Source organism: Pleuronectes platessa, chromosome 8, assembly GCF_947347685.1.
Source record: "Pleuronectes platessa chromosome 8, fPlePla1.1, whole genome shotgun sequence".
Lineage (NCBI taxonomy): Eukaryota > Metazoa > Chordata > Actinopteri > Pleuronectiformes > Pleuronectidae > Pleuronectes > Pleuronectes platessa.
This window is the reverse complement of record NC_070633.1, coordinates 10801454-10829056: the sequence shown is the minus strand read 5'-3', so window position 1 is coordinate 10829056 and position 27603 is coordinate 10801454. Positions and strand designations below refer to the sequence as shown.

Here is a 27603-nt window from a genome sequence, read left to right as displayed (position 1 = left end):
AGACAATTGAGCGTCTATTTTTGTTCCATGAGAATCTGGTTGTGAAAAGGAAGTGATGAGCACAGACAACCATCCTAACTCAAAAGAAGAAAAAAAAAAAAGCAATGAGACAAGCGTGACACAAGACCCACATGTGACCGACACTGGTATCGCCCTTTAAACTCAATCATTCATGCAAAACAGCCCCTCTGTCTTTTCATTGATGCTTAACAGCTGCTCTACAACTTGTACCCTGTCATCCTCATATATGGGCTGACACACGTTTAACTCAAAGCCACAATATTGAAATTAATATGCAAAAAGCGAGACGGCAGGAATTCACGTGACTCTTCTGTCATTCCGAGTTTGATCTCGATCCATTCATAAACAGAGTGCGCGAGTGTTTAGAGGAGAGGTGTAGCAGGTAAAAACAAAAAGAGAGCAGGTTGAGGGAAGAGTAAACAGCGATGAGAAGACAGAGCAGACCAGCGAGGGAGAAAAAAAGGGAAATCACCTGATATCTTCTTGTTGCCTCACCTTTCTGTTTAGTCACCTTTCTCACTGTCATGGCCGCCTGCCGCTTCTGGTACTCAGAGATCTCGAAACCTGAACGACAATAACATTGAATGTTGAGCGAATGTTCCGCACAGGGCCTGTAGATCATGTGACAAAACAAGATGTAATAAGATATAATCATAACACACATCTTACTTTTTAGGTTTAGCTTTTCAAAATAAAGTTAATCTGGGTGCTTGTATCTCCCTCCTTCACGAGATACAAGCACCCAGATTTTTAGCTATCCATTACCTCTGTAGAAATATGGCTACTGGAGACGAAGATACAATCTTGCAACCATTTAGTTTTGAACCAGAGTCAGGTGGGCCAGAGCCTGGCTGCGAGAGCCCCAGCTCCCCAGCGTAGCCCCGCAGTGGGAGCAGTGGGAGCAGTGGGAGCTTGAGCATCCTTCCACACTGTTGAGTCAATGTTTAGAGGTGTCCCGGGGGTCCCTTGTTTATGCGGCCACTTAAATGTCTGATGGGTAGCAGCAGCAAGCTAACGCTAGCTGTGCTCCACCGGCTAGCGTTAGCTCGCGAGCTAACTGGGCCGGTGGAGCCCGGCTAGCGTTAGCTCGCTCGTCCAAGGCCATGTAGCGAGACTCCCTACATGGGCATGGTGTGACTATGACGTTTATTTCGGTCGTAATCCCATTCGAAGCACTCTATCGTATCGTTTCTGACATAGAGGAACCACAACAAATCGCGGGAGTTGTTTTTTTCCAGAGTATTTGGGACGGTAGACATGCCAGATACCCAAATTAACGTGTAGAAGCACTACAAAAGTGGAATTTTCATATATGTCCCCTTTAAATTACATAGTAAAGCTCATGTAAAGCGATGAATAAGGTCACTTTGTTCTGTGCTGCAGGGAACACAACATGAGCTGCCTGTGGTGAAGGAAAAACATCTCCCTGCCTTCCAAACAGGGAGGTGCAGAGAGGTGCGTGACTAACCGATTTTCTCGTCCTCCTGCACCATCTTCCTCTCCTCGTGGAAGGCCCTGAGCCAGCGGATCTTCTCCTCCGGCTTCTTGGCCAGGAAGATGTGGATCTCCTCGCTGTCTTTGTTGCACAACTTGAAGGCGTTCTTCACGCTGACGTTGAAGTCGTCGTCGCGCCCGTCTAAGGCGTCCCGCACCTCGTAGCGGTCCATGTCAATGCGGCCCTTATAGTACAGGATATCCCTGCGTATCAAGTCCTGGGTAGGAACAGGGGAAGATTGTTAAATGGGAATGTGTGTCTGTGTGCGCTCAATCTTCAAGGTCCTGCCCTTGGTATCTAGAGACTTTGTTTTATGCAACCTTTTCCATCTGCTGCCCGAACCTTCCACACTCACTGTTTCTCCGTGAAGCTGCAGCTCACTACAAGCAGTAAGTACTTTATACAGACACATGCTCTACATTACAACAACCCTGCAATGAATCCTATTTTTGTGGAGTTAAAACTGCTCAGTCATTGTGAGAGACTGACTTGGTGTCATTTTTTATAGTAGAACCAGTGAAGCTTCACAAAATAAACAAAACCATGAATATTTAAATTACTTTGTATTTCGGCTGCACCAGCATGAGGGCAGCAACCAATAATTATTTTTAATCAACTATTTATATGCTATTATTAATAAATTAATCCAGTGACAAATGTGAATCACAATTTCCAACCCCACAAAACATTCACCTACTGTCGCATAAGAGTTGTTGTTTGTGCAAAAATAACCCTCATTCATATTTTGCAGAAAAAGTGTGTTGCTCTTTGAACAGTCTTCCTCATCGGGTCCATTGCCTCAGGCCCAAATAACATCCAGTCACGCAAAAAGGTCAAGGAAGGTAAAGTAAGAAAAAGGAAACAGGAATCTTTTAATAAGCATATAGAGACGGAGCTGCATTCGTGTGCTGATAAGAGATGAGAGGAAAAGATGGAAGACTATGTGCAGCGGGGCTACTCGCACACCCCGGGGGCTGCCATTACACATGTTGTACCGAAGATGCTGAAGCAGGAAGTGTAGAACAAAGGCTAGAATCTATAATTTACTATGTCTTGGAGCCAACTTTATTTGGTGGACCAGAACAGTCGACACACGTGTGTGATCTGCAGTTTATTTCTGGTGCCAGAGATCTTCAGATGTGATAGACGTAGGGCGGGATTTGAGAAAAGGCGCTACATCTTGTATGTATTATATTTTTATTCTCTCTGTTTGTGTGTGTAATGGTGAAATTATTGTTCCTCTGTGCGTACGCGTGTGTGCGCAATGATGCAGTTATTCCTGTGCGTGTTTGTGTGTGAGTGTCCGTCTGCATCCGTGTCTGCGTCTCCCTGCGCGTGTATCCCTGAGTCTAGCCGAGCATGAACATCCGTCTGACAGGAGAGCACAGCCTCAGTGCATTAAAGCCCAAACTACCACAGCTCCATTTTGTGAAAGGTGCCGAGGATGGGAAGACATCTCCTCCGAGCGCTGGTGTGTTTTATTCGGCATTATGTAATGTATTTTTTGCAGCTCTCGAGTAAGGTTGAAGAAGTCACATTGTCTCAGAGCATCTCCGTCACCAGACATGTGATACACAACTCTCAAGAAAATGGAGGCTGGGGCGAGGTTTTAAGGTCGTCTGCTTTTTTTTTTTAAGCCAATAAAGTCTTCATGTAAAAAAAAAGGAAAGAAAGGCAGAGACAGCAGCTACCTTCTTACAGAGGACCAGCTGGTGATCAAAGAGGAAGAAGACTCGCTGCTGGCTGCGTCCGTACGGCTGATAGATCCATGACAACTCCCCTGTGTAGATGAGCTCCGAGCTCCTGTCCAGGATATCATCTCCCTGGACACAGACACAAGCACAAACGCACAGTTAGTAAGTGAAGAGAACACAAACTGGAACAGCAAACGGCCTCAGTAATTGTCATCCAGTTGTAATCTGCGGCTCTGACGTAGCTCTGTCAAGATAACTGTCTGTTCTGATCGACCTCAAACTTGGAGGGTTAATTTCTGAGCATCCAAGGAGGTGCACTTACGATATGAGACGCAACTAAGAACCAACAACTAAGAATACTGCTTGGGATTATGTTTTGGCCCAGATAATTAGGGTAATATGTTCACAAAGCAATATTTTGTGATGTCACCCCATAGTGATTTAAAATAAACGGGAGGTCAGGGTTAAGGTTGGGGTCTCAAGAATAACTTGATTGTGAGACTTCACTTCCTGGAGTGCTCAGAAATACAGCCGCCAACAGGGAAGTCAATCGAACGTCTTACTTTCTTTGGGCTTTCTAAGGCTTAGGACAACACTTTTTGAGGACAAGGTTAATAAGAAAAGGTTGATTGCTCTGCAGAGGAAGTCTAACAGAAAACAAGTTGCATGATGGGAAAAGCATCTTTGGGAGATGAAATATGAGATATCTCAGCCTCTGCTGCTTTGATTTGGTCCTTTATTTATGTGGCTCTTACAAGTCTTTGTTGAAGTTATGAATAATCCTTAATATTAATATTAATCCTCTAACAATGCTAGAGAAGGCAACTCTGCAGGGATTTTTCTTGTGTTGAAAGTGAAAGGTTGAAAAGGTACCTTGTTCTGTTTCTTACGGTCAAGAACTACTTCTTAAAAAGACGAAATATTATTGCACACAGGGTTAGGTTTGGTGACGTATGGAGCAAAAGGCAAGCTCATCAATTTGCAAAACATGTAACTAAACATATGCTCAAAGAGACCGGACATAATGCAGCCAGTAAAGCAAGTGATGGACCTCAGATGTTTTGTAATGTAGCTGCAGTCAGAACAAACACATACCTCCCAGTCCAGAACAGAAGCTTGCCACTGGGCGATTTTGTCAATATTCTCCAGCCTCCTCTTCCTCTCGTTGATCTGCTGAGTGACGTTCCGCATTACTGCCAGGGCTGCTGCCACGTATCGATAGTCACTGTGGACACAGTTTACACATAATTACACCAGGTTTTTAAAAGGCTGAACTTATAGCTCTTGGAGAATGGCCGCTCTTTAAAAAAAACACATGTAATGTTGCAGCAGTAAATGGCACAGAGTAGCCTATTAAAGACAAGGGTTATAAAGTAAAAGTAACAGCAGTACATCTGCAGGAGCACAGTCATCAGCCATTTTCTCTCTCCACAGTTAACTCTGACTGCGTCTTTGCTAACTGAGCTGGATTTATCCCTCTGGCTTAGATGTGCTATGGATCCAATCCGCACTTTGAGAGATAATGTGAGTGTGCGTGTGTGTGTGTGCGTGTGAGTGTGTGTATGGTGTGACAGCGAGCAGGCCTATATCCGGCAGATTCTCCACAGCTCCTAACAGTCAAACACTGTGATCTGGCATGCCTCGCTGGCAGAGCTGGCACCTATCCCTCTCTGGCTGAGAGCGCGTGGTTTGTAAATGACCCGGAGCTGGCTGAGACACGCTGAATCATTCACACCATGTTTCTGTGGGCTTGCACCCGTGAGTTTGCACATCTGGATGCTGATGTATGTTCATGAGAGGTCGTGTGCAAATGTTTAGATGGCCCGTTGTTCTACTGCGCTGTGCATACAGTGTGGTGGTGAATGTTGACACTTGTGTACGTGCCAGCCGAGCCAAAAATTCATATTTAATCTGCAACCTATTTATATACAGAGCTCTATGCAATGATCACGCGGCCGTGTGTTGATATTCAAATTACTTGACTGGCTTATGAACTGCCGCACTGTCATGTCCATTTTTCGATCAAGTGAGCTTTCCTGATGAAACGCCTTCATCGCAAACATCCACAGAAAGCTGGTGAAACAGTGTCAAACAACATTTGTCTCATTTCATGCATGGATAACCGACCCGACACCAGAAACAGCTGCATCACAGCGTGATGCATCTGGAACACGATGACCCATCAGTAATCAGTTTATTTTTTAGAAGCAAATAAACCGCCATCAAAACAGCAACACGGTCTGGGTACACTACCTGTGCTCCTGTGCGGTGTATTTGAGCAGCTCGGCCAACTGGAGTGGATATTTGCAGATTTTCTGGACAGGGGTGAGCAGGAAGCCGTCTATGGCGATGTCAATCATTTGCTGGAGGAGGCGACAGGCCTCGAAGAAGTGCTGGTACCTGCCGTCCCTCATCAGCTTGCTCAGCTCCATACAGGCGTCCAGGTGGTTGTTACAGTACTCCGAATAGATCCAAAACCCATCTTGCTGCAGAGTGAAGGAGCACGATCAGAGAGGAAAATAAGTTCAGCCTCCACTCCTCCATAAGGTAACATGCATTGAAGAACCATATATGGTTCTTTAAATATTTCCATCAGCTTTTTTTTCATGATCATGACTTAATCATCTCGTTATCTGGAAATACTGTTTTCTGGCAACTTAATTATCTCCACAACTGAACTCTTATCTCAAGATAAGAAGATTATTAAGTTCTGATCGTGAGATAACGGGCCGTACGCAATTATTAGCAGTTATGGCTTCTCTCTGCTGGACAGTCGACAGTCAGTTTTCATCCTAATTTCTATCAGCTTTAATGAGAAAATGCTCAGCTGAATCTATCTGAACTCACATGTTCTAAAAAGCATGGTCCGATTTCAGAGAGGTGCGGGTCCTCCGTGTTGTACTGTTTCTCCAGGTCTCTGACGAAGCCCATCTGGAAGCGGTAAATGTCCTCGATGTTGCCAAAGATGACTCTCAGCTGGTCGTCGTTGAACATGTCCACGCGCTTCCTGCACTGGCGCAGGTAGCCCTGCAAGAAAGAGGGTTACAGTGCCTGAGAAGTTTTCAGAGATGATTCCAGGTCCTATAGTGTGACATGGCTGCAAGGCTAAGAGTCGCTCTCATATTCTCTGGAGTCCTTTAAGTCCCAAAAGAGACTTTACTTTTCCTTCTTAAAATGCAAGTCAATTAAGTTGTATGATCTTTTTTCTGTTCAATGGTTTGTTCCCATAAGATATGTTTCTTGTGGAATTTGTGGAATATAACACCTCGAGTGATAAGATGAAAAAAAATCCCCTTTTGGGATGTTTGGACCTTTAAACATTTACCTAAATATTTTAATTAAATGTACTATGAATCTTCTGTAGAGTCAAAAACAACCTTTTGCAGGTTGAACTGTGGTCCCAATTTGTTATTCCAATTCTTGTTGTTAATTAAATTCCCTGAAGGTTTGGAGAATATCTGCCGTTTTTGCTATTTCACACTCAGACACTCAGACGTCTCTGTTGTCTTTTCTTCTGTTTCTTGAAGTCAAGTTCAATCCAAATAATCATAATCAAGGCTTCAGTTTAACCTGGGGAATCCTCCATTAGAGAAATGTAGGTTGAATTTTGAAGACAAACATACGTTCCAAAGAATTTACCGCACAAATGATTGCGTGTTTCTACATCGTTCATTAAGATATGAAGCATCCTTGTTTATAGCCACCTCAGCAACTTAGACATTAGAGTCATGAAGGGTTCCATTAAGAATTCACCTCATGACATTTTGACTTAATGGACGCCAGGATGCCCGAACACATTTCTCCTCTAACTAGCTTCCCTGAATCTCCAAACCCATTTACTTTCACATCCGTCAAAGACACAGGGTAGAACCCTTCATTTTACCACTCTAACCATTAAGTCTGTTCCAAATTGGAGACATTGGGTTAACAGAGGATTAAGGAAAGACAATCAGATGAGCGTTTTTAACTTTGCAAACAATCTCAAAGATGAAACAGTTTAATTTTTTATTGAGAAAATTACTTAATTTATCTGCATAGGCCCAGTTCATTATCTTTCACTTTACGACTACAATGCAGCACTGAAGCATCTTCGTGGCTTTTATTTCAGGGGGACTAAACAATTGTGTGGTCATTCATTACAAAATCTATTGTTTTTTAATGGAGCACTAGTGTAACTACAGTCTTTTACAGAGTGTTGCATTATGGGTTGCCTGCAGCCTTATTATGATACTAGGCTAATGGAGGCTTTCAAGTCTGTCTGGAAAACATATTAAGATATCGTTTCTATAACTCAAAGTTGGTGAATACTACGATAAATGTCACATTAGTAGTTTAAAGTTCATAGATTGATATTTGCTCCTAAGTGAAGGTTGTGGTTCTATTAGTCTAGTTTTTTTAAGGTGCAGTGCGATCACTCACAGAAGGATTACTTTAGGATAAAAAGGCCACTCAATCATATTTGTTTCACTGATCTTCTTGCTAATGCATTACGGTGCTGTGAAAAATCAAGAGCCAGGGTTGTGTTCTTAGAAATCACACTGCCTCTGGATTTCAGATTCTGATTCAAATGTGTCATGTTTTGAATCCTTCTAAAGGCTTTTAACATATTAAAAATAACTGGACTTATGTTTAATTTGATTAGGTGTAAATTCTAGCTTGTCACTTTGGCATGATTCATAATATGATCACAAATACAATCTGGGCTGGATCACTCCAAGTGTGGCTGCTACCGCTACTGTGTACAAATGGCATGTTGTGTTTTCATATTTGGACTGTTTTGGAATCAAACGAAAGAAGATACGCTTGGGATAAGAGTGAGGATGTGGGAGTGCTAATAATTCATACTCGAGTCTTGTGTAGCATCAAAACTGGGCTACTTCTTCCGTGCTTCAGTTCCGTGCCATTAATCTCTTCTACTGTACCTTGGCATAAAAGCGTGTGTGCATGTGTTTTTAGTACCTCACAGATGTCCTTGAGGTGTTTGATGTAGTGTCTCTCTGTGCTCATGATCTCATTGATGACGTTGGCTCTCATCTGGTCTCGGTTCTGGAGAGGAGAGCCCAGACACAGGCAGTCATTGCTCGGGTCCAGGTGCCCGTTCTGCACCTCACTGGTCCCCTCAGCTGGCTCCACTCCCCCGTCCTCCTGGTTCACCCACAGCTGGGGACGAAAACCCATTCACACACACAGACAAACACGAACACACACATACAAACACACACACACGCACACGCTTGAATATGAAATGTGCTCGGTTAAGTATAAATCTGATAAAAAAACTGATACATATTAGTGCTTCCCATCAAACTGGTGACAGTTGCTCTTCATGAGTATGAATGTATATCAAACACACAAAAACACACACACAGACACACACACACACACACACTCACATTTACAGGGCCTCTGGTAGTTTGGACAATGCGGAGAGCGCTCGGCCCAACATGTCAGAAAGGTGTGGGACTGCCAAACACTCCAGAGCTTAAAATAAGCCTCTTTCTGAGACGGTTGCCCAGACGACATTTAATGCCAAACTTTGGCCCTGTGTGTGAATCGGAAAAAACTAAAATCTCGCCCTCTGCACATGTGCATGCATTTAACCTCACAATTCCGTCACACAAGTATGCCCTCACCAACATCCACGCACACATACGCAGATCCACATAGCATTCCACTCTCGCTCTCAGAAAAGGGCAAGTGAGTGTGGTTTCAGATGCCCAGCAGCCCACACCTGATGACACACAGTTTGCCAAGAGAACATCAAAGAACCGACGGGTAAAAATGCCAAACACAAGATGAGAAATGCAGCGCCACAGACAAGCAGAGTGACGGGTGGTAGAGCACTGACTGCAGCCGAGAACTAGTAGGGCAGCCTCACGACTGAGATAATAGTCAGAGTCAATAGTAAAAAAGAGTACGGAAAAAAATGATCCATATTTGAAATGGAAAATTAATGGTTCCAAAATTACTCTGCTGTCATTGTGTGTGAGAGCACTTCTATAATTTGAGTATAGGCTGTACAGAAGACTTTGGAGATTATCTTTACTTTTGACTCATTCGTTCTGCCTCTCTATCGACCCCACTGAGGATGATGTGACAACGTCAATGGGAGCGTTCATGTTTGGTAATGTCGAGGGGTACGTTGCGTTGACAGACTGGAGCGGGCGGGTGGGCGGGCAGGCTGGATGGGTGGGTGGATGAAGCTGGGAAAAACGCACCTTTGACGTGGTGTTTTGGAACCGTGGAGTTGCTATGGGGTTGATATAGAAAACCTGTTTTGTTTGGGGCTGAGGAGGGTGGGGTTCCACCTTGGAGAGAGAGAATGACAGAACAAAAAAAAAGATACTGGTTTGGTTGACAGTCTGTGGTCAGCCTGTCTGCCCTGCCCTCTCAGGAGTGAATATATGGACAGTTGGACAGGTGGGAATGGCCATGAGGAGTGTCTTGGGAAGAGGAGGAAGGCTGGGTATCTGCTGTGGAAACCTCCATCTACAACAAGGATGCTAACTCTTCCTTCAATCAGTAGGTGAAAGACGTGTGGAATAACATGTAGCAGCTGGATCAGTTTCTTTGTCTTCATGCAGTGTTGGGTTTAGTTAAGGTCAGAAATATTATATAATCACAAAGTTAAAGCTAGGGTTGGTAATCCTGGACAAGCTAGTAAAAGCAGGTTACACTTGCAACCGATACATCCCACCCCCTCCCATTGGTGCTCTCATCAAAGCTACGCCCCCAAATGTGGCGCTTGCGCAAGATGCAAAACCCACACGATAGGCTGGGGCCGTAGTGAAAACAATCTGTGTGACCAGTTGCGGAATTATCATCAATTGTATGATGTGCACAATGTGCTTTCATCACTTTCTCAGTATTGATAATTCACTCATTATCTACTCACCACTATGCTGATTGAGGGGTGTTTGATTCCACAAAATACTTTTGAGTTTTAAGGGGTAAACAGTGTTGCAGCCAAATCCAAATGAACTTATCTTCAGACCACTCATGTGGTGTCATACAAGTGTCAATAAGCCCTGTCATTCATATCATACTCGAAACGAGGTCCTATACACCAAGTTTTAAAGATGTCTGCTGATATCTTCCGACAAGGTGTATTCAGGGGCCGTCAGAAATTCTAACGTCCGCTAACTTAGCAACTTCTGGTGGATTCTATGCTATCAGCATAGTAGTGAGTAGATAGTGAGTGAATTTTCATTTCTGGGCCAACTATCCCTTGTTGATCTCCTCAAATGTCGCCATCTTTTTTTTTTTTAATCTGTGATGTGGAATCTAGAATCTACTGGAATCCATCAGTAAAGCATGTTGCACCTAAGCAAGTATGTGAACATTAATGTTCCTAATGCAGCTGGTTGCTTACACATAAGCGTAGTCAAACAGCAAGTATATGGCGGCTCTTAGTTCACATTCAGGTTAGCATGTTAGCATGGGGAGTTTAACTGAGTTTGATGCTGTAATGCTGGCTAACCAGCAGAGGCTACGTCTGGCAACATAATCATCTGGCAAAGCTAAAAACATCATCTACACATTATTTGCCATTAGCATTAGTGGCACATTGACCGACTAATGCATGTCATAGCTTCCATCATAAGATGTTTGTTGGCTCTGACTTCAAGTAAACTGTAACCCTGAGCCAAGTTCATCATCCTAACGCTCCAAGTGCAGAGAAAAGTGAGTTTTCTCTGCAATTTCTCTGCCATTTTTTTTAGACTTGCTCACTAACTCCTGGCTATTGTCTCTAATTCAGCAGTCTACATCACCCTGGCTGAAGACTCCGGTAATTTGCAGTGAGAGCACGTGCATGGTGCTCGCAGGCAGGCAGGGCGGTTAGTGACAGACAGGTAGCCTACGCCAGCCAAGAATGAAGTGATTGGTCGTGTTTATTGAGAGCCTTTCTTTTCCTTCAGACAATTACTTATTGATGGCTATTGGGTACGTGAAGAGGATTTCAACAAATAAGATAAAAAGAGTTTCAGAAACCAATCACCAACCCTACCTTTAAGTGAACACGTACATTTAAGTGGAATTCAAGACAAGAAGTAAAAGGTGATACCAAACAAATAAAAAGTCTCATCATCAGCATCATCGTTGTCCCTGATCACAGGATGGAGACTCTGAACAGGCTTTCTCTGATCGCTTGGGTGCTATATATTATTAAAATAAAGCAGTATTCAACTGTGCGTGTCTGTGTTTGGAGCAGGCATATAACTGTGTGTGTTTTGTGAAAATGGCAAAACAATTGTGCGATACATGTGCCCTGGCCTACTGTGTATTTATCAGCTTTTGTGCATATGCTCATGTGCCTGCACTTCTGTTTGTGTGTGGGTGTGTGTTGTGTCTATGGTTGCTGGCCAGCCATGGCTGCAGAGAACTCACCCGTACAAAGCTGGCAGGGAACCATCCTTCCTCCTCATCAATCTGGCCCCACCACCAGTCCTTGTTGGAGGCATCCAGCACCTTGATGACATCGCCGGCCTTAAACGCCAACTCCCGGTCCGCCATGGTCACATGGTCCCATACCGCCTCAGCATTGACGATTGAACCTCCACTTATCAACTGGAGAGATTGGAGGGAGAGAAAAGGCCATACCTTATGTTTTATTCTCGTTACATGGCGCCGCTGCTGTGGACGCACCACCACTTAAGCAGACAAACATAACTGCAAACACTGACCAATAAATATGGACCCACATGATCTCAAACAGAGTCTAAATCAAATTTGAAACTGATTGTAATACAGCACTCAGCCTCATTTTGGCCCCAATTTGTGTGAATCCTTGTTGTTAAACCCACTCAGATTACTAATGGATGCAAACACACACCCTCAAAGCCAGGGCCCACTGGCAGCTTAGGGATCGCAAATAGAACAACACAATAGCTCACACAGACCACAGTACAAGACAGCAAAATACGACAACACAAAAAAGGCAGAGCCATTAGTGCAGAAACAACACAGCGTTCAGAAGCACAGCACCAGTCTCCACACAGGGATGGTAATTGGCCCATTATGACATTAGAATAATTACACGTGTTAATGTAATATAAATGCTGAGGAGCAAACAAATGTGAAGGGATAATCTCCCTTCCTTCACGCTGTCACCAGGGCTTGTTATTTTATCTGCAGCACAGTCTTAGACAAAACATGGAAGGATGACTCATCATAACGTATCTATTGATTTTCCCATCGTGAATAAATAATGTGGAAATCATGCGACACTGGGAAGAAATGTTTAAATTGTGAAACTGTGTGCATGTATGTGGAGTATTACTTTACGTGCATGTATTTGGGTGTGCGAGGCCTGTGAGGTGATCAGTATTCTTTACGGGAGTTCAGGAGGCTAAAGGTTGTTCTCATTAAAGGACACAAGACGGTGGACAATGTTCCCGGCAGCGACCTGAGTCTGACATCATCCATCTGCCAAGCAGCACCACTATCCATCACGCCGAGGACTTAGCTGAGACGTTCACACGTGTACACACAGCACAGCACGTGCAGCCACACTTTTTTTTTTTTTTTTTACCTTGTATGCAGTAAACCTGTGTATGTATCCGTGGCACAGCTCCAACTCTTTATTCCAATTGTTCTCTCCAAAGTAGTGTTCATCAGCATTCTCCGGTCCAGAGCTAACCATGCATCCAGTCCCTGGGGCTGTGGGCAGAGCAGCCAGTGCTAACCAAGCCTGACAGGAGCTGCTTGGGCTCTAGGTAAGGAGTTATCAAAGGCCGGGGGGACAGCTTTGTCACATGTACGGACATGAAATGAGTTCTTCGCTTTTGCATATTAATATTGAGTTATTGCTTTTTACATGTGACTGGTGAGGTTTTCTCTCAGTGATTTTAAGACTGCGTTGCCTGTTATAAAACAAAATCCCTAGATGAGAAAAACCTTTTTAAAATGCACACCATCACTCCAGCACAAAAATGCTATTCCATCTTTCCTGCTGATGCAGTATATTTGCAAAAATGCTCATGAGAAACAGCAGATTGCATGTGCGTGTGTGTGTGTTTGCTGGTATTCATCCGAAACCCCCCATGAGGATCTAAGCTCTTAGACTCAGCAGCTACGTTGCCCCCTTCAACCTGTACACAAGCATACCTCCCTGATGGCTTATTGAGACAGCTACAGGGGATATAAGCCAATCAGGGCAGAGGAGTGAACGCAGGGAGGGACGTCCATGCCTGGAAGGGAAAGAACAGCCGTAGTCATGGCGACAGATGCTTCGCTGGTATTGACAAGAAGATGGGATGAGGCAAGGGCACTTCAGGAGGCACTAGAAGATTTCCAGATTTAGGTGCGAGTGTCTTTGCGTGCCACCGAGTGACCACAGAGTAAATGCGATATCCCTTATTAGCATGACAAATTTCCACGCTGGTGTAAAAACGCAGCTGTGTTTCCCTCTGCAGGCAGGTTCTAGATCAACGCTGTCTCTGAGAAGGTGGACTCGATCGGGCATCACATAAGGCCAGAGCTTGGGTTTACAATGGCTCCAGCCCACATCTCAAAACTCTCCAACTACAGGAAGAGAGAAGGATCACTGCAAAACATGTGCCACGCTGCCATGGAAACAGGGCCAACGAACGGTGCTCAAAAAGATTACAAAAAAGATTTTTGATTCAGGGAAAGTAATTTGGACTCAAATCATTTGTTATCGCACAACTGGATAGGACAACGCAGCAGTAACTAGGTAAAGGAGCAGTTCTGCTTGACCGTCACCATCTGACATCAGGACCTCTGTCTGAAACAGCACACATAGAACAGATGAGTCTTGGCACACGGCCCGGCACCCCCCTCCATCCACCCACCACCACCACACCATTTTCAGCCCCATTCACTCCAAGCACAATCCCTCCAGTCCCCATCAATCACCTGTAATATGGCCAACAGACAGAAAGAGTGACGGAGAGAGAGAGAGAGAGTGAGAGAGAGGGAGAGCGAGAGAGAGAGAGGTCCATTCACAGCCAATGTTCCTCCTTGCTCAGTCCTCTCCTTCCCCTCATCCCTCCATCTCCCTAATGAGATCAGCACTGCCCTCTCCAATACATTGCATCCCTTTTCCCCCTCCACGTCTGAATAAATTAAAAGCCTTACATAATCAATCTCACCAATTCCTGCCTGAGCACTGGCTCCTACCTACTTTGATCACACAGTGAAGACACAGACACGCACATGCAGAAGAAGTGTTGCCACACACAAACGCTCATTATTACCTGTGTGTCCACCGGATGTAATGACCTATGTCAGCGTTATGGTTACACAGCTGCTACAGCATCAGAGATCAGAGGGTCTTTCAACCGCAAAACCTGTATTTGGGTCAATGCAAATGAATGCAGAGGAATCTCTCCCCCCACATGGACACATGTGACGATGCTTTTTGTTTCATGCTCCATCCAGCACATGGTGACTGACAAGGAAATATTTAAGAAGGAAAATCTGATTCACCGGCCTATATCGTCTTTGCAGCACAACACATCAGCATTCACTGCACTTGCAGCTCCACTGCATTCCAACATCCCGGTCCATCTCTAGCACAGCTGCACCAAAGCACCTACAGCACCACTGAGCAAGCACACACGCCTTCCACCAGCCTTACCATGTTTGTGGCATGTAACTGTTCGGAGAGGGTATGCATGGAGAGGTCCGGCTCACACGATCATGATAATTAAATCCCCCCTTGTTTGGAAGTGGTCGTGGTGACGATCCTCCGTGAGCGCTGTTGAGTAACAAAATGCTGTATTCCAGAAAGAGGCTTCTCTTTCCGACGCACTGAGCGAGTCTCGCGCTCCGTCCTCCCCGTGTCTGCCAACCCCGTTATGTAATACACTTATACCCTGAGTCTGGGAGCCAATCAAAGATGCTCTGCCTAAAACCGGTGAGAAATACGCACACATCCTCACACACACATGCTCACACACTCTTGTCTCGCTCGCACACACACCAGCCGCGCATTGAAACTTCTGACTGCACAGCATTCAACAGAACTCTATTAGAAGGCACCTGCCCTGGAGGGAATACAAATATGTGAACACCTGGGACATGTGCAGGACTCAGATTCAAGGAGCAGCTACAGATAACACCCATCCAAGACTATCTCAACACGCTGACATGTGAATGCACATCCCTTGGGCTGTGTTGTGACTGCCAGCCAAATAAACCATAACCTTCTACAGCACATAATGTTGTGATGCTATGTGCAGCCCTGTGGGGGGTCCCTGCAAGGAGGGCCGTTTATGCCTCGTACCCTGGTGATGAAAACACCGGCCCACATGCTGTGGCATGTGATGGAGGTATCTAAGTTCATAATACGCACCTGCCAAACAGTTCTTTTTTACACCTACAGTACAACATTTACCACTTTACTAGGCACACACACACAAAAAACACTGCACTTAGCCGGAGCGTGAGAGAGCACATACAGTATCTTCACATATCCTAGCCAGCCTGCCATAACTATAAATAGGACAGTCATGGACAGCTCTGGGATAGGCTTTTAGAATATCTATTTCTGATGTTCATTCAACATTCATGACACCTGCCTCCAATCCTTTATTAGATCATGCCAGTGCATGTGGAAGAAAAGGACATTTCTTTCTCCATCTGACGAGCCCTTTCCCTTGGAGCACTTTTCATCTGTGAGAAACATGTACGTATCCTGATGCCATTTTCTTTCTACAAGTCACTATTTAGCAAGCAGGTGTAACAGTGTGTGGGCTTCGGGGACAGATGTCACGCTGAAATGGGAGAAATGTGGATATTATTATGGGCTGTGAAATGGGAGCTCAGTTTAGCTGCATCTAAAATGGGGGAAACCTGGAGTGATGGAGGCCCTCCTTTTATTAGGCCTAGACTAGCATTGCTATTGGTTACTGTTCACAGGAGATTACAACAATGCTCCAGAGTCTGTGATCAGCAGAACAAGCCTCTCACCTCTCCGTTACAAATATCACATTGTACTTCAGCGGGGAGATCAGTGCTCGGCTATCAGCTGCCATATTGTAGATGTGGCTACAGTGGGACACAATGGGAAAAACAAGTCCTGACGCAGCAGTAGGCTGTGGTTAAAAAGCACACCATCAGTTTCTGAATTATTATAGAATAAAATTAATCCATGCGCATTAACCCACAATATACAACATGGAGGAGAGAGGGAGATCGACTCGGGGGAGTGTGGGGGCAGGCATACGTATATGCAGGGGGGGATATGCATTTCCAGTCACCACAGCAAAGGCATGAGAGCATCACAGATCTGTATCCGCACCACTGCACGAGCACCACCAGACAACACTCTAGCTACACCACACACGGTGAGAGGACACAAGACATAACGGAGGATTGGGGAGGAGGTGGGGGTGGGGTGGGAGGGTGGGGGTAACAGAAATACATTATGTTGTACCAACGTCATTCATTTCAACGCGTAGCCGTGATGGAGCGCCGGGTGTCCCCGCTCTCGACCAACGCGCGCTGCCTTGCTCTCTTCTGCCTCCGTGCGCGAGTGCGCTGCTGCGCTGCGTACCGGGGCCCAAGCGCCGATCCATTTAACGAGTACCGAGGATGAACATCAACAGCACGTTCACAAGCACCAGAACCGCGATCACCGTGAACACCGCGCAAGTCTGGACGTCCAAGGCCATGGCGCAGCGCTGCAGGCCGATGTGCGCGGAGAAGTGCGCTCCCGGTGACGGGCGGTACTCAGCTTCCCCCCCGGTCTAGACACGGAGCCTCAAAGCGACCAAGAAATCCACCATTACGGGCGAGAAAGGGAGGAAAAAAAAGGAAAAACACCCGATGCCCCGCTGCCTCTTCACGCTACGCGATGCAATTCAAAAAGGCACGGGAAGAGATGCATCATCCTCACCATCATCATCGTCATCAGGCTGCACCGCAATGTATCCGCGCTCGTCAACACCTGCCGGTGCTCTCGCCTCTTCCCCCTTAAACCGACCGACTCTCGGCCAATAGATTCTCAAAGCAAAACAAGAGGGAGGCTGTGCGCAGGCTGGTCGCAGCTGCCGAGCTGCCTTCCGGTGAGTGGGGGACCAGGGAGATGGGCTGAGAGGCTGAGAGGCGGTGCTCTATTAATACTGATCAGCGCTCCGCCGCAACACCACACCGGCAGCAGCCATCACCTACAGTCGGGGGAGGGGCACCGCCGGCCCCCCTCTCTTCCATCGACCCACAGAGGCCAGCACCATAACCTCGTTCATCTCCCACCCCGTCTAAAAATATCACAGGGCCCTGCTGATTTATTATTTATCATTAACAGGCTGTGATGAAGGGGAATAAATGTCCGAGTAATGGATGCACGCTCCTCAAAGGGACGGCCGTCTCACAATATCAGTGGCACGGGGTGTCTGTGCATGGCCGCCCATCAATCACACACAGATGATCCGATCTTCTACCACATTTACACACACGTCACTGGGGCTCGCAGTCGCTTCAAGCGGTCACTAAGGAGTTTAATTTCCATAAACAGGATCGCGAATGTTTCATGAAACCAGTTTAAATCTCTGTTTCAGTGGTTTGATTCTGAATTGATGGATTCCCTGAACTTTTTATTTATTACACCCTTAATTAATAAAAAATGACGTCATCATTACACTTCCCTCGCCAATATTATTCATTATGATTTATATAGCCTATACAGAGCTTTGCAACTATAACAAAACTATAATTCCCTTAAAAGTGCATGCCAGCAATTCAGAAACAGGTAACGATAAATAAAGAAATAGAGATAAAAAAGAAATAAACAAAACTAACTTAAAAAATAACAAAATAAAATAAGTTTTAGTAAAACCAGTTCCAGAAAAAAATGAGTGAGTGTATCACAACAGCAGGGTTAGGAAAATGTGATTGTATTTGGGGCAGTAGAGGGAAATGAGGGGAGACATTAAGTAGGCCACTAAATATTAAATCACTGTCTATTTAGTGTGTAGTTTAAAGTCCACAAGATCCAGGGTAAAGTTGCAGTATGAAATAAACATTTTTTTGCTCAATACACAATTTGATTGGGGCTTGCAAAATGCCAATTTGATAAACAAGAATCACTGCAATCAAAGCAGTTATAAGGTCAAGGTGCCGTATCTTGACTCAATCCCAAGGGCAGGTCAAGTTCCAAAAATGCTTTATCCTACAATTTAATAATGCAACTTGACATTGTATTTGTTTTGACCCTCTTCATCTTTGTTAACACCCAAGTCTGGAGTCCGACCGTTTGTAAAACACGCTGTGTGTAAGTGTGTCACCTTTTTCCACTGAGGACTTCATCGAGGTTATTTATCAGAAAGTAAAAAAATGTAGAAGAAACTTGAGAACTGATCTTAACGTGTAAACTTATCAATGCTCCCCTTTACTGCGGGATTTACTGAATATTATATTATTTACTCAAAACTGAGGTAAACCTGCTAACCAAAGCCCCCTTTTTACTTTTCAAACAACCCACTAATACCTGGCTTTTGTCTGCAATGGGAATGGATTCGATTGGCACTAATGGAAACATGACACCTGCATGCGGAGACAATCAGGCGAGAGAGCACCTTAGTTGTCAGTACGTTGGTGACGTCAATTGTCCTTTTTTAGCTGGTTTAAAAAACCTGCGTATATCCGCTAAATGGTGTAAAAGAGGTTTAACAAACAACAAACAGAAAAAAGCAGATGAAAACATAACCTCCTTGGCGGAGGTAATATGCGTACTGTAGGTATAACAACATGGATACACTCTTGTCACATTGGAAACTGAAGTTGCAGGTTGTTGTGAACTGTCTGGTCAATTAGAAAGCAGAGGCTGCAGTCCCCTCGAAATCATGATGATAACAACAGATTTTATCCAGATTTTAGCCATGATACGGCCAATCCAGTATCATGGCAGAAATAAAAGTATGAAGACGTCAGTAGAAACTTCCAATCCGCTCCTGCAGCTGTACGTCCAGATGCTTAATGTGTTCCAAACCATCACATTTCAACCTCAATATGGCTAAATGAACAGGTTTTAGTTGCTCTTGGCGTGATTGGCTCTTTGTGCTTAGGGCCGAAACATTAAACAAGTGAAGTTGCAGGTTGATATCTTTTGGCAAACTATGATCACTGGATCACAGTGAGCATATGGATGGATATTGACAAAGCGGGCGCTTCAGGGGTGTTCTGACAAGTTTCTCTCAATGTTCAAACACCTCACTATGAAACTGCTGTTGGAAAGATGCAGGATGTGATGATTGAGAACATCGTTTTCTGCTTGGTATTCCTTTAAGGCTCAGTGTTGTGAGGGACTTGTGATTGAGAGGATAAGATGACCCCGGTTCCCATCGATGCACGTGTTTGCCACTTGCATGCACATCACCAATTTGGCCGTCATTTGCACAGTGATACTTATGGTAAACAAAGTATTATGCATGACTGCATCCCAGGCCCGCAGCACTCGCCCTGGTGTCTGTGTCTCCGGTTGTTGGCACATTGTGAAAAGAGCACAACATCGTAAAGAAACGATTAATGCAAGAGAATTAGTTCAGTTCCGTCCCCACAATCCCAAACCAGCCAGCACCTGACCAGGACACACACACAGACACACACACACCCTCTCCGAACCACAGTGTCTTCACATTCAGCTGAGAGCTTTGGGGTGGATTAAAAGCCCTCAGAATAAGTTTAAAAGGACAGAAGCAATGCACTATATCAGTATTTTTAAAGCCATAAATAATTTCCTGGGCACTTTCTGTACATACATGCTGATAAAAGCAGTGGCTTGAAAGCCCGGCTCTCAGTGAGTTGCAGAGCGCTGTATGAGGTATCACAGCTGAGATATGACAACCGTCCTCAAACAAGACCCCCTCGCCGTCGACCCCCCCCTCCCCCTGCCCCCCGCCCCTTCTGTGCTAGTGTGTTTGCATGTGTGTGAGCAGATTACATAAGCCTGCCCTACCTCTGTGGGCTCCCTCTCCAATCTCCCTGACATTTAGACAACAAAGGTCACATCTGAAAGTCTAAATCTGCACAGACACCAATGCTAATATACTCATGCATATACAGCAGAGATGGAGGAAAACTGGGAGAAAATGCCCAACCAGCAGAGGATCATATGTTAAATAAGATTGAACATAGTCTTACTGTATATGACTGATGTGAACAACAAGCACGGATGCAGCTAGAAAGTTAGTGTTGTGAGGGAATCATCATTTTATAACTGGGATTTTTACTAATGTAAAATTTCTATAATATGGAAGCCCATATGTTCTATTTTGTTTTAAAAAAAAACCTGTAGAGAAATATTTTCATAGTATTGATCTACCAACTTAAAATAATGACTTATTATCTGAGAGGAAGTACTTATTATCAAAATCACAATATTACCATCAGATATGGGCCTTCATACCAGGGGTGGGCGGATCAATCCTAAGGGATAGATCAGACATGGGCAAAGTACGGCCGTACTTGTCCAAATTGAAACAAAAAATTTAGCAGCATTTGAATGGCACATACTTAAAAGCGCCAGCTAAATTAAATTTGACCGGGAGTGTGGTGTATAGGGCTCGAAAAGGGCACATGATGTCCCTTCACTTTTTCGCTTTGCCCTGGGAGCCCTTCTGTAAATGAGCGGATCAAGAAAACGAAAAGTGGACAATGAGTGCCGAGTGTTTAACACGGAGTGGACAACAAAACACTTTGTCACTGAAGTCCAATCGACTTCTTCTGATATGCCGAGAAACTGTCGCAGTTTTCAAGGAGTACAACATCAGCCGTCACTTTGCTACGAAGCATGCTAACTAGGCTAGCAAGCAGTCAACGCAAGAACGGGCGGCTACGGCTCAGGGGTTGGCGGCAACATTTTTTTTCACCGCCAAACTGCGATTCAAGAGTCAACTCGAAATAGCTAAGGCTAGTAAGCCTTACTCCGAAGGCGAGTTTTTGTTAAATTGCCTTGCAAATAAATGCTTTGCTACTTGTTGAAGGCGAAATCCTTTCATGTAATGATTTTTCATTTTCCATGTCATTAGTTCACAAAAATACTCCATCCATCTGGTCCTGGCCCGGCCCCTCTGTCAAATTTTAGAACCCATTGTGGCCCGCGAGTCAAAAAGTTTGCCCACCCCTGGGATAGTTACTTCGATACTCAAAAGCTACTCATTTGGGATTGATTCCAAGTAACCTCTTCAAACATAGCAAAACAACACACCCTTTTGTTGTCAGGCAACCTTGCAATGGCCTGTGAAAAATTAAGAAATCTTAAAAGAAATATAATTAAAATGTTTCTGTATGAATCTTAATTTAATTAATTGGCTGCAGACATTATATATTGTTTATACTTATTTGCACCTTTTTTTGCATTTTTTATTAAATTTTTAAGTTTAATTTGCTTTTGCAATATATTTGTCATTAATGGCTGGTATGTGTCATGTTATTTGCCTATAAGTGTAATAAACTTTACATACTTACCAATTTAAGAAAGTATAGATATCTGTAGAATTCTAAGAAAAAGTATCCGTAACGTATCGAACTTATAAAGTCTGGTATTCTTGATCTCTACTTTCTACCATGCAAAAAAAAAAAAAAAAACACCTCACAGGGTCATTAAATCCAATCGAACATCCAGCATCACACATGATGACCACCTCTCACCTTCTCCAACCAGTCCTGGTACAGTTTATACCGATGTCTGTCGATGTCCACACTCATGTTATATTATTCAATGAATTCAATTAATAACACAATTTCCCCCTGGGATCAATACAGTATTTCTGATTCTGATTCCGAATTTGATAAAAGGTAATTCATATATTTTGTAATGAGTGTCTGAATTATTGATCTTTGGCCAAAAATCTGAGGTCAGAGTGACCTTGACATTTGACCACCAAATTGTTATCAATTGATCCTTGAGCCAGATAATATCCCACATTTCAAGAATTTTCGTCAGGGTATTCTGGAGATAATGCATTTCTGTCACAAGCCTGCAACATGCAGATTAGGGTCAAAAGGATTAAATGGTGAACTTAACGCTGTAGTGGTGTCCTCTCCATATCACCAGGGTCTTTTATAATGTCTATCACTGCAGCCACAGCACAACTGACCAACCAAATTGACAGTCAATCACATGATCTCATTGTTCGGTCTCTCTCGTGAAAATGACCCTGAACTCTTTTCACAGAAGCAGCTGTCCATTCTCCACTCGATAGGGACCTTGTTTCCCTGTGAGAGAACGACCCAAGTGCACATCAGATAGCACGCTCCAATTAAGCCAAAGGCAGAAGATCATCTGCAAACAGCAGAGGCCGATCTGATGTCATCAAACAGGACTCACTCCATCCTCCTGTGATCTGCAATAGCCTGTCAATGATACTACAGTCAAAGATGTGAGTACAAAGCTGCTCCGCAAAACATTTCTTGAACAAGGTTGAGGTAAAGGTCAAAAGGGCAACTGTAATATTGTCCTAAAATGAATCCCAATTCATACATCAGGGTGATACTCATAACAGTTTGGTAGTATCATATAGGGTGAACGAAGGAAGCTATGCTACTAAAGGTGGTGGTCGTCCTATTCTACTGGTATAACCCATAATAACCAAACTGACAACGATATGAGGAGCAGTGTTTACACCTCTAAGCTTCATAAAATATCCCAGAGCCTCCATGTTTTTCAAATTTAACTTAATTTCATACCCGGTCAGAAGTGTATCATCAAATTATACTTCTGGACATCCATGCATTAAACAACCAGACTGTGTAGAAGTACCATATAATGAGTTGGGTGACTTCAGCATTTGCTTTGGAAGAACACTGACCATACTCCTTCATGTTAATTACTGGAGCTCTGAGGTCAGTCCCAACTCTCCTGGCAATTAGCCAACGAGCTACGTCTTCCCCTTGAATAAACCTACAAAATCTAGTGGTAGCAAATCAACTGTTTGTGGTTAGTAGGTATTTGGCTAATGGGAGGCAAAACCCACCACACCCATTTCCCCTCCAGTCTGCTGCTTTTCTTTTGTTCCCCTCCCATCCCCACAACAACCACACTGACTTCCTGCTTCCTCCCAGGCCCTCCAGCGACATATTGCCCTAAAAATAAAGTTTCTGGACTTTTCCTGAAAACAGTGTTGCCGCCATTGTTCTGACATCAGCTGTTTATTCGTTCAGCTCAATTTGGCTGTCAGTGTGAAGACGAGTCAGTGGGTCAGAGCAGAGAGGAATTTAAGAAATAGATTAAGATAGATGAGATCGCAGAGGGAGGTCGTGCCAAGTAGGCTGGAGAAATGAGGGTTATAGACATCACCCAACATTCCTAGACTCAATGGCTTCAGGAGAAATACTCCTTGTTGACAGTGTTTTCTAGAGACTGTGTTATTTATGTCAGCCTGTACTCAGGCATTATAACACCGTGCAACTTGAGCAGGGAAACTACAAACAGAGTCTCTGCCAGAATTTCAGATAAAGGCAAATCTAGGCTAATCTTAGGCTAATCGAAAAATACACGTCACCTGTTTTCAACACTTCTGTGAAAGAAACTTGGCCAATACTCTGCTACTTAGAGAATTATATTTTTTGTGGAAGGGAGAAAGTATTTAAACATTTTTTGAGTGCAATGTCCTTAAAATGTGCCTTTACATTACCATCTCATATTTTATTATGTTTATATATATATATAAATAAAGATTTATTTATATATATATTTATATGGATGGTATAGTAGGTATTATTTGGACAACTCTATTTATGGATCGCTATCGTGACGTCAAGACAATTTCAACAAAAAAGATAAAAAGGTGTTTCAGATATCTTTCACTTTACTTCTAGGCGAAGTTGTGGTCAAATTTTTGTAAAATCTTTCCCTGTAGGGAGAAAACAGTATCACTGCAGAACAGCAGAGACACTGACACATAACAGAAACCACAGTCTGTTATTTATTCATGCTTCTGTTCAGCATCCGTGCCAGTGTGTACTTAAATAGAGCCCACAGATTGGTCATTTGAGCTGAAGGCTAAAAAACGAATGACCTGTGCTGGGTTTGGTTGGATTTCCTCAGCCAGTGAGGCTTTCCTGTACTTGTACTGTGCAGGTTGTGAGCATGCAGAGAGTTCTCACAAGTGTCACCGTTCATCAGAGCACTGTCAGCCACCTGCGGCCCAAATCACTGGGAGGTTAGGGCAGCAGTGCTTCCCCATCCTCCCTGTGATCTCTGGCTGCTACATGCACATGCAATGCCTGTTCGAATCCTCGTTCTGCGTGTGCCTCTTTTGGGATTTTTTGTCGCAACATTTGTGTTGAGATTTGTCACATTGTCTGAGAGACTGCAGTCGGCCATGACGAGCACACTCACCCACTCTGATCATGCCAACTATATGCAATAGATGTGAAACTCACTGTAAAAGAAGGGGCGTGGGTACAGAGCTCCACAGCTCCACCTCTCCTCCCTGCGAGCGAGCATGATTTTAAATTCTCACTGCTTCCACCCCACGAGAGTTCAAAAGCAGAGCAGAGGATTGAAATGCAAAACTCTGCAGTAAAATGATATTGGGGCGCAGGCTTGTTTGGCATTCTGTGTTTCTAAGCACTTTAGTTCTTGTTGATAGGTCAATTCCTCCCCATCAAAGACTTCACAGACTCCACCTGACATACCGCTGGCCATTAAAACATTCACTAACAAGCCTGTCATCCAAAATATATGACTGCTCACTGGCATGGATGCACCTAAAAAGGTGCATACTCACACAAACACACACAGCCGGCCGCAGGAAGCAGGTGTTTCACATGCCTGGAGGGAGGGATAGATGGATGGAGATGAGTGGAGAGGGGAGACGAGGTGAGGGTGCAAAGGAAGACCAGCAGGAGAGAAAACCGGATCTGAGGAGAGGGGAAGGCAGCGATGGAACTGATGGAGGGAGGGAGGATGAGCTCTGAGGTCAGGAAGAAAGGGAGGCGGATGGAGAGGGGGGAACAAGGAAGAAGTGCAAGGAGCGGGCGGTTGCATAATACGTGTATGGAGGGTTTTCTCTCTGACGCCACATGTGGCGTAGCAGCGAGCCAGGGAGGTCAGAGGCAGAAAGTCAAGCTAAATAATGTACACAAGAAATGGCAGCTGCCAGAAAAATCCGGCCCATCTTTCACAGAGGCCTGCAGGATACATTCTAACTAGCCGAGCACAGTATAGGCAGTTTGCTTCTGTCTCATTTATCGGAGCAGAGACAGAGTGACCATGGCTGGAGCTACGTCTGTACGTCAGAAATACTCATTTAATATTTAGATCACAGTAGTTGTCTAGAAACCTAGTACCTTGATGATCATTGTCAGTACAAGATTTTGTGTTTTCCATTGTTTACATATAATCCTATTAGTTTTGGTTTCATATCGCAATTACAGAGCAAAATAAAGAATATTTGTGTGACATACGTACGTTGTGTCCTACATGACCTGCATCTGCCTGTACTTGACAATGATTGATTTGCCGACAGGGGTGCGGCGGACGTCAGCATGATTTTAATGCGGTTATTGTATTCACTAACTTAATGAAAGTAATGAAAAAAAGTTTCCATTTAAATGTAAAAATGTATGAATCAGTTCTTTTAGTAAAAGTTTTTTCCACTGTAATATTATTATGGTATTACAACCAATATCAGCAACTTCTTCTCTTTCAAACATTATATTGTCTGAGGTGAACGCTTGAAGGGATCCTCTGAGCCTAAGCTACTCCATTTCTGGAGAACAACAGACTAAACTGAAAAGTCAGAAGGTCAAGACCAAACAAGGTGGGTGTGAAAGTGCACTTATTCTAAGCTTATGAGTCCAGAATGAATCTATGACACTGTTGATAAATATAGTACTATACAGTATAAACGAAAAATCTGCTCAAATAAAAAAACCATACTATGATCACGAACTTTGCTCAAAATAATCCTGTTTTGTGAAGATGAAGATTTAAAGCTTGAATGTAGTCTGCCATTTAAATGTTTTTACAAAGGCCTGCTCCATTTTGGGGATAAAGTTGTTTCTTTCCCTGTAGAGGCAACAGCTCATTTGATCTACGATGGATGAGAAGCAAATTATGAATCTATACATTTTTTTTTTTTTTCCAAGTAATCCTGATTGAATCGGCTCAGTTCAAAAAAAAAAAACAGAAAACAATAATATAAGTCACAGATGATCCTCAAGACAACAGTCAACATAAATCAGCAGTAGGTTGACAAAGCACCGAGAGGACCAGCTCTAATCAGGTCTGAATAATGTATTGGCTTATGAATGACAGTATGGTTTCCTTTGTGTCTAACCCTGAATGTCACATTGTTGAGTACATATAAGATCTAACCACAAATGTTCGAGTGTAAAGGAATGACCAAGTGATTATTCATTTTTGATTGCATGTAGAAATAAACAAGTATCAATTTATATGTATTAATCACGTTTATATTTTTATGAACAGTCGCTACTTTGGTTACTAAATAAGCTGACATTGTGTAAAACATATTGACAAACTGCCGTTTACGTTAGTAGATCTCCTGTGTGGAACGCTTTGCCGTCAGAAAATCACTCAGTTAAGTGCCAGATTTCAACAGCAGAATTCTTAAGTTTCATTGTTTGTACCCATATCATAAATATGCACAATAGTTTTTACAAATAATGATATTGCAAATATGACTGAAAAATATGAATATGGGAAGTAGTCAAGGACCATTAAACATGGGATGGACGTGGGCTACATAGCCTCCATTCTATTGTACTGTGAATAGGTAATTATGAGAAATGGAAATGTACAATTTCAAGCAAACATTTTTGTTCACTAAAGAGTACAAGTTGTCATAAATAATGTACGCAGTGAAAGTTATCATGGGAAATAATACACGGGAATACTGCAACGCATCTGAGCTTGTGTTTTTTTTTCTTGAAGAAATCCCACAGGCTCATGAGGCGTCATCACTTTACCTAGCACAAGGTGATATTCTTCTGTTTTGAATTAAGATCAGAAAACACCTTTATCCCTTTTATGAACCTGTCAAATTGCCATGAAAATAAATAGCGTTTTTCCCTAAACAAAGGAAACTGATGACTGTGGGTAAAACTATCTAAGCAGTAAGCACCCTGGGAGAACTATCATAAACGATACAACTGATGCTGGATAACAAGCGCTGGAGAGCCCTGGGCCTGAAAACAGTCTCAAAACAGAGATCTGTGCGTGTTGTGACATTAAACCATCCACCAATATTTCCCCCACTGTCCTCCAGTGGCAGCAGCACAACATGCTTTGAGTGATGATGGAAGGATAGAGATACTGGCCCAGATGAGGTATGAAAAATAATGTTCTCCCCAAAAAAAGCACAAAGACAGATTTGCACATGCAGGGGCATGCATGATCTGGCAAAGCTCAGAGTATAATACTGTAAAAACAGGATACACCAGTGAGTCAGAGAATTA

At 43.6% G+C, this 27603-nt stretch overlaps 1 protein-coding gene across 5 annotated transcripts in view; it reads right to left on the bottom strand.

Annotated features, from left to right (window-relative positions):
- arhgef9a (Cdc42 guanine nucleotide exchange factor (GEF) 9a) overlaps positions 1 to 27603 on the bottom strand; it is a 45327-nt gene that overhangs the window by 7980 nt on the left and 9744 nt on the right. For 2 of the 5 annotated variants that reach the window (XM_053429472.1, XM_053429470.1), the window contains 8 exons: positions 11599 to 11778; positions 8170 to 8370; positions 6058 to 6237; positions 5464 to 5696; positions 4306 to 4435; positions 3208 to 3339; positions 1490 to 1733; positions 517 to 585 (listed from right to left, as the gene is read on the bottom strand). In XM_053429472.1, coding sequence (XP_053285447.1) covers positions 517 to 585; positions 1490 to 1733; positions 3208 to 3339; positions 4306 to 4435; positions 5464 to 5696; positions 6058 to 6237; positions 8170 to 8370; positions 11599 to 11778 — 1369 coding nt within the window. Of the gene's footprint in view, positions 1 to 493; positions 586 to 1489; positions 1734 to 3207; positions 3340 to 4305; positions 4436 to 5463; positions 5697 to 6057; positions 6238 to 8169; positions 8371 to 11598; positions 11779 to 14812; positions 14989 to 17074; positions 17252 to 27603 lie in introns of those variants that run through there. The other 3 variants (XM_053429474.1, XM_053429473.1, XM_053429471.1) reach the window with 3 other exon arrangements.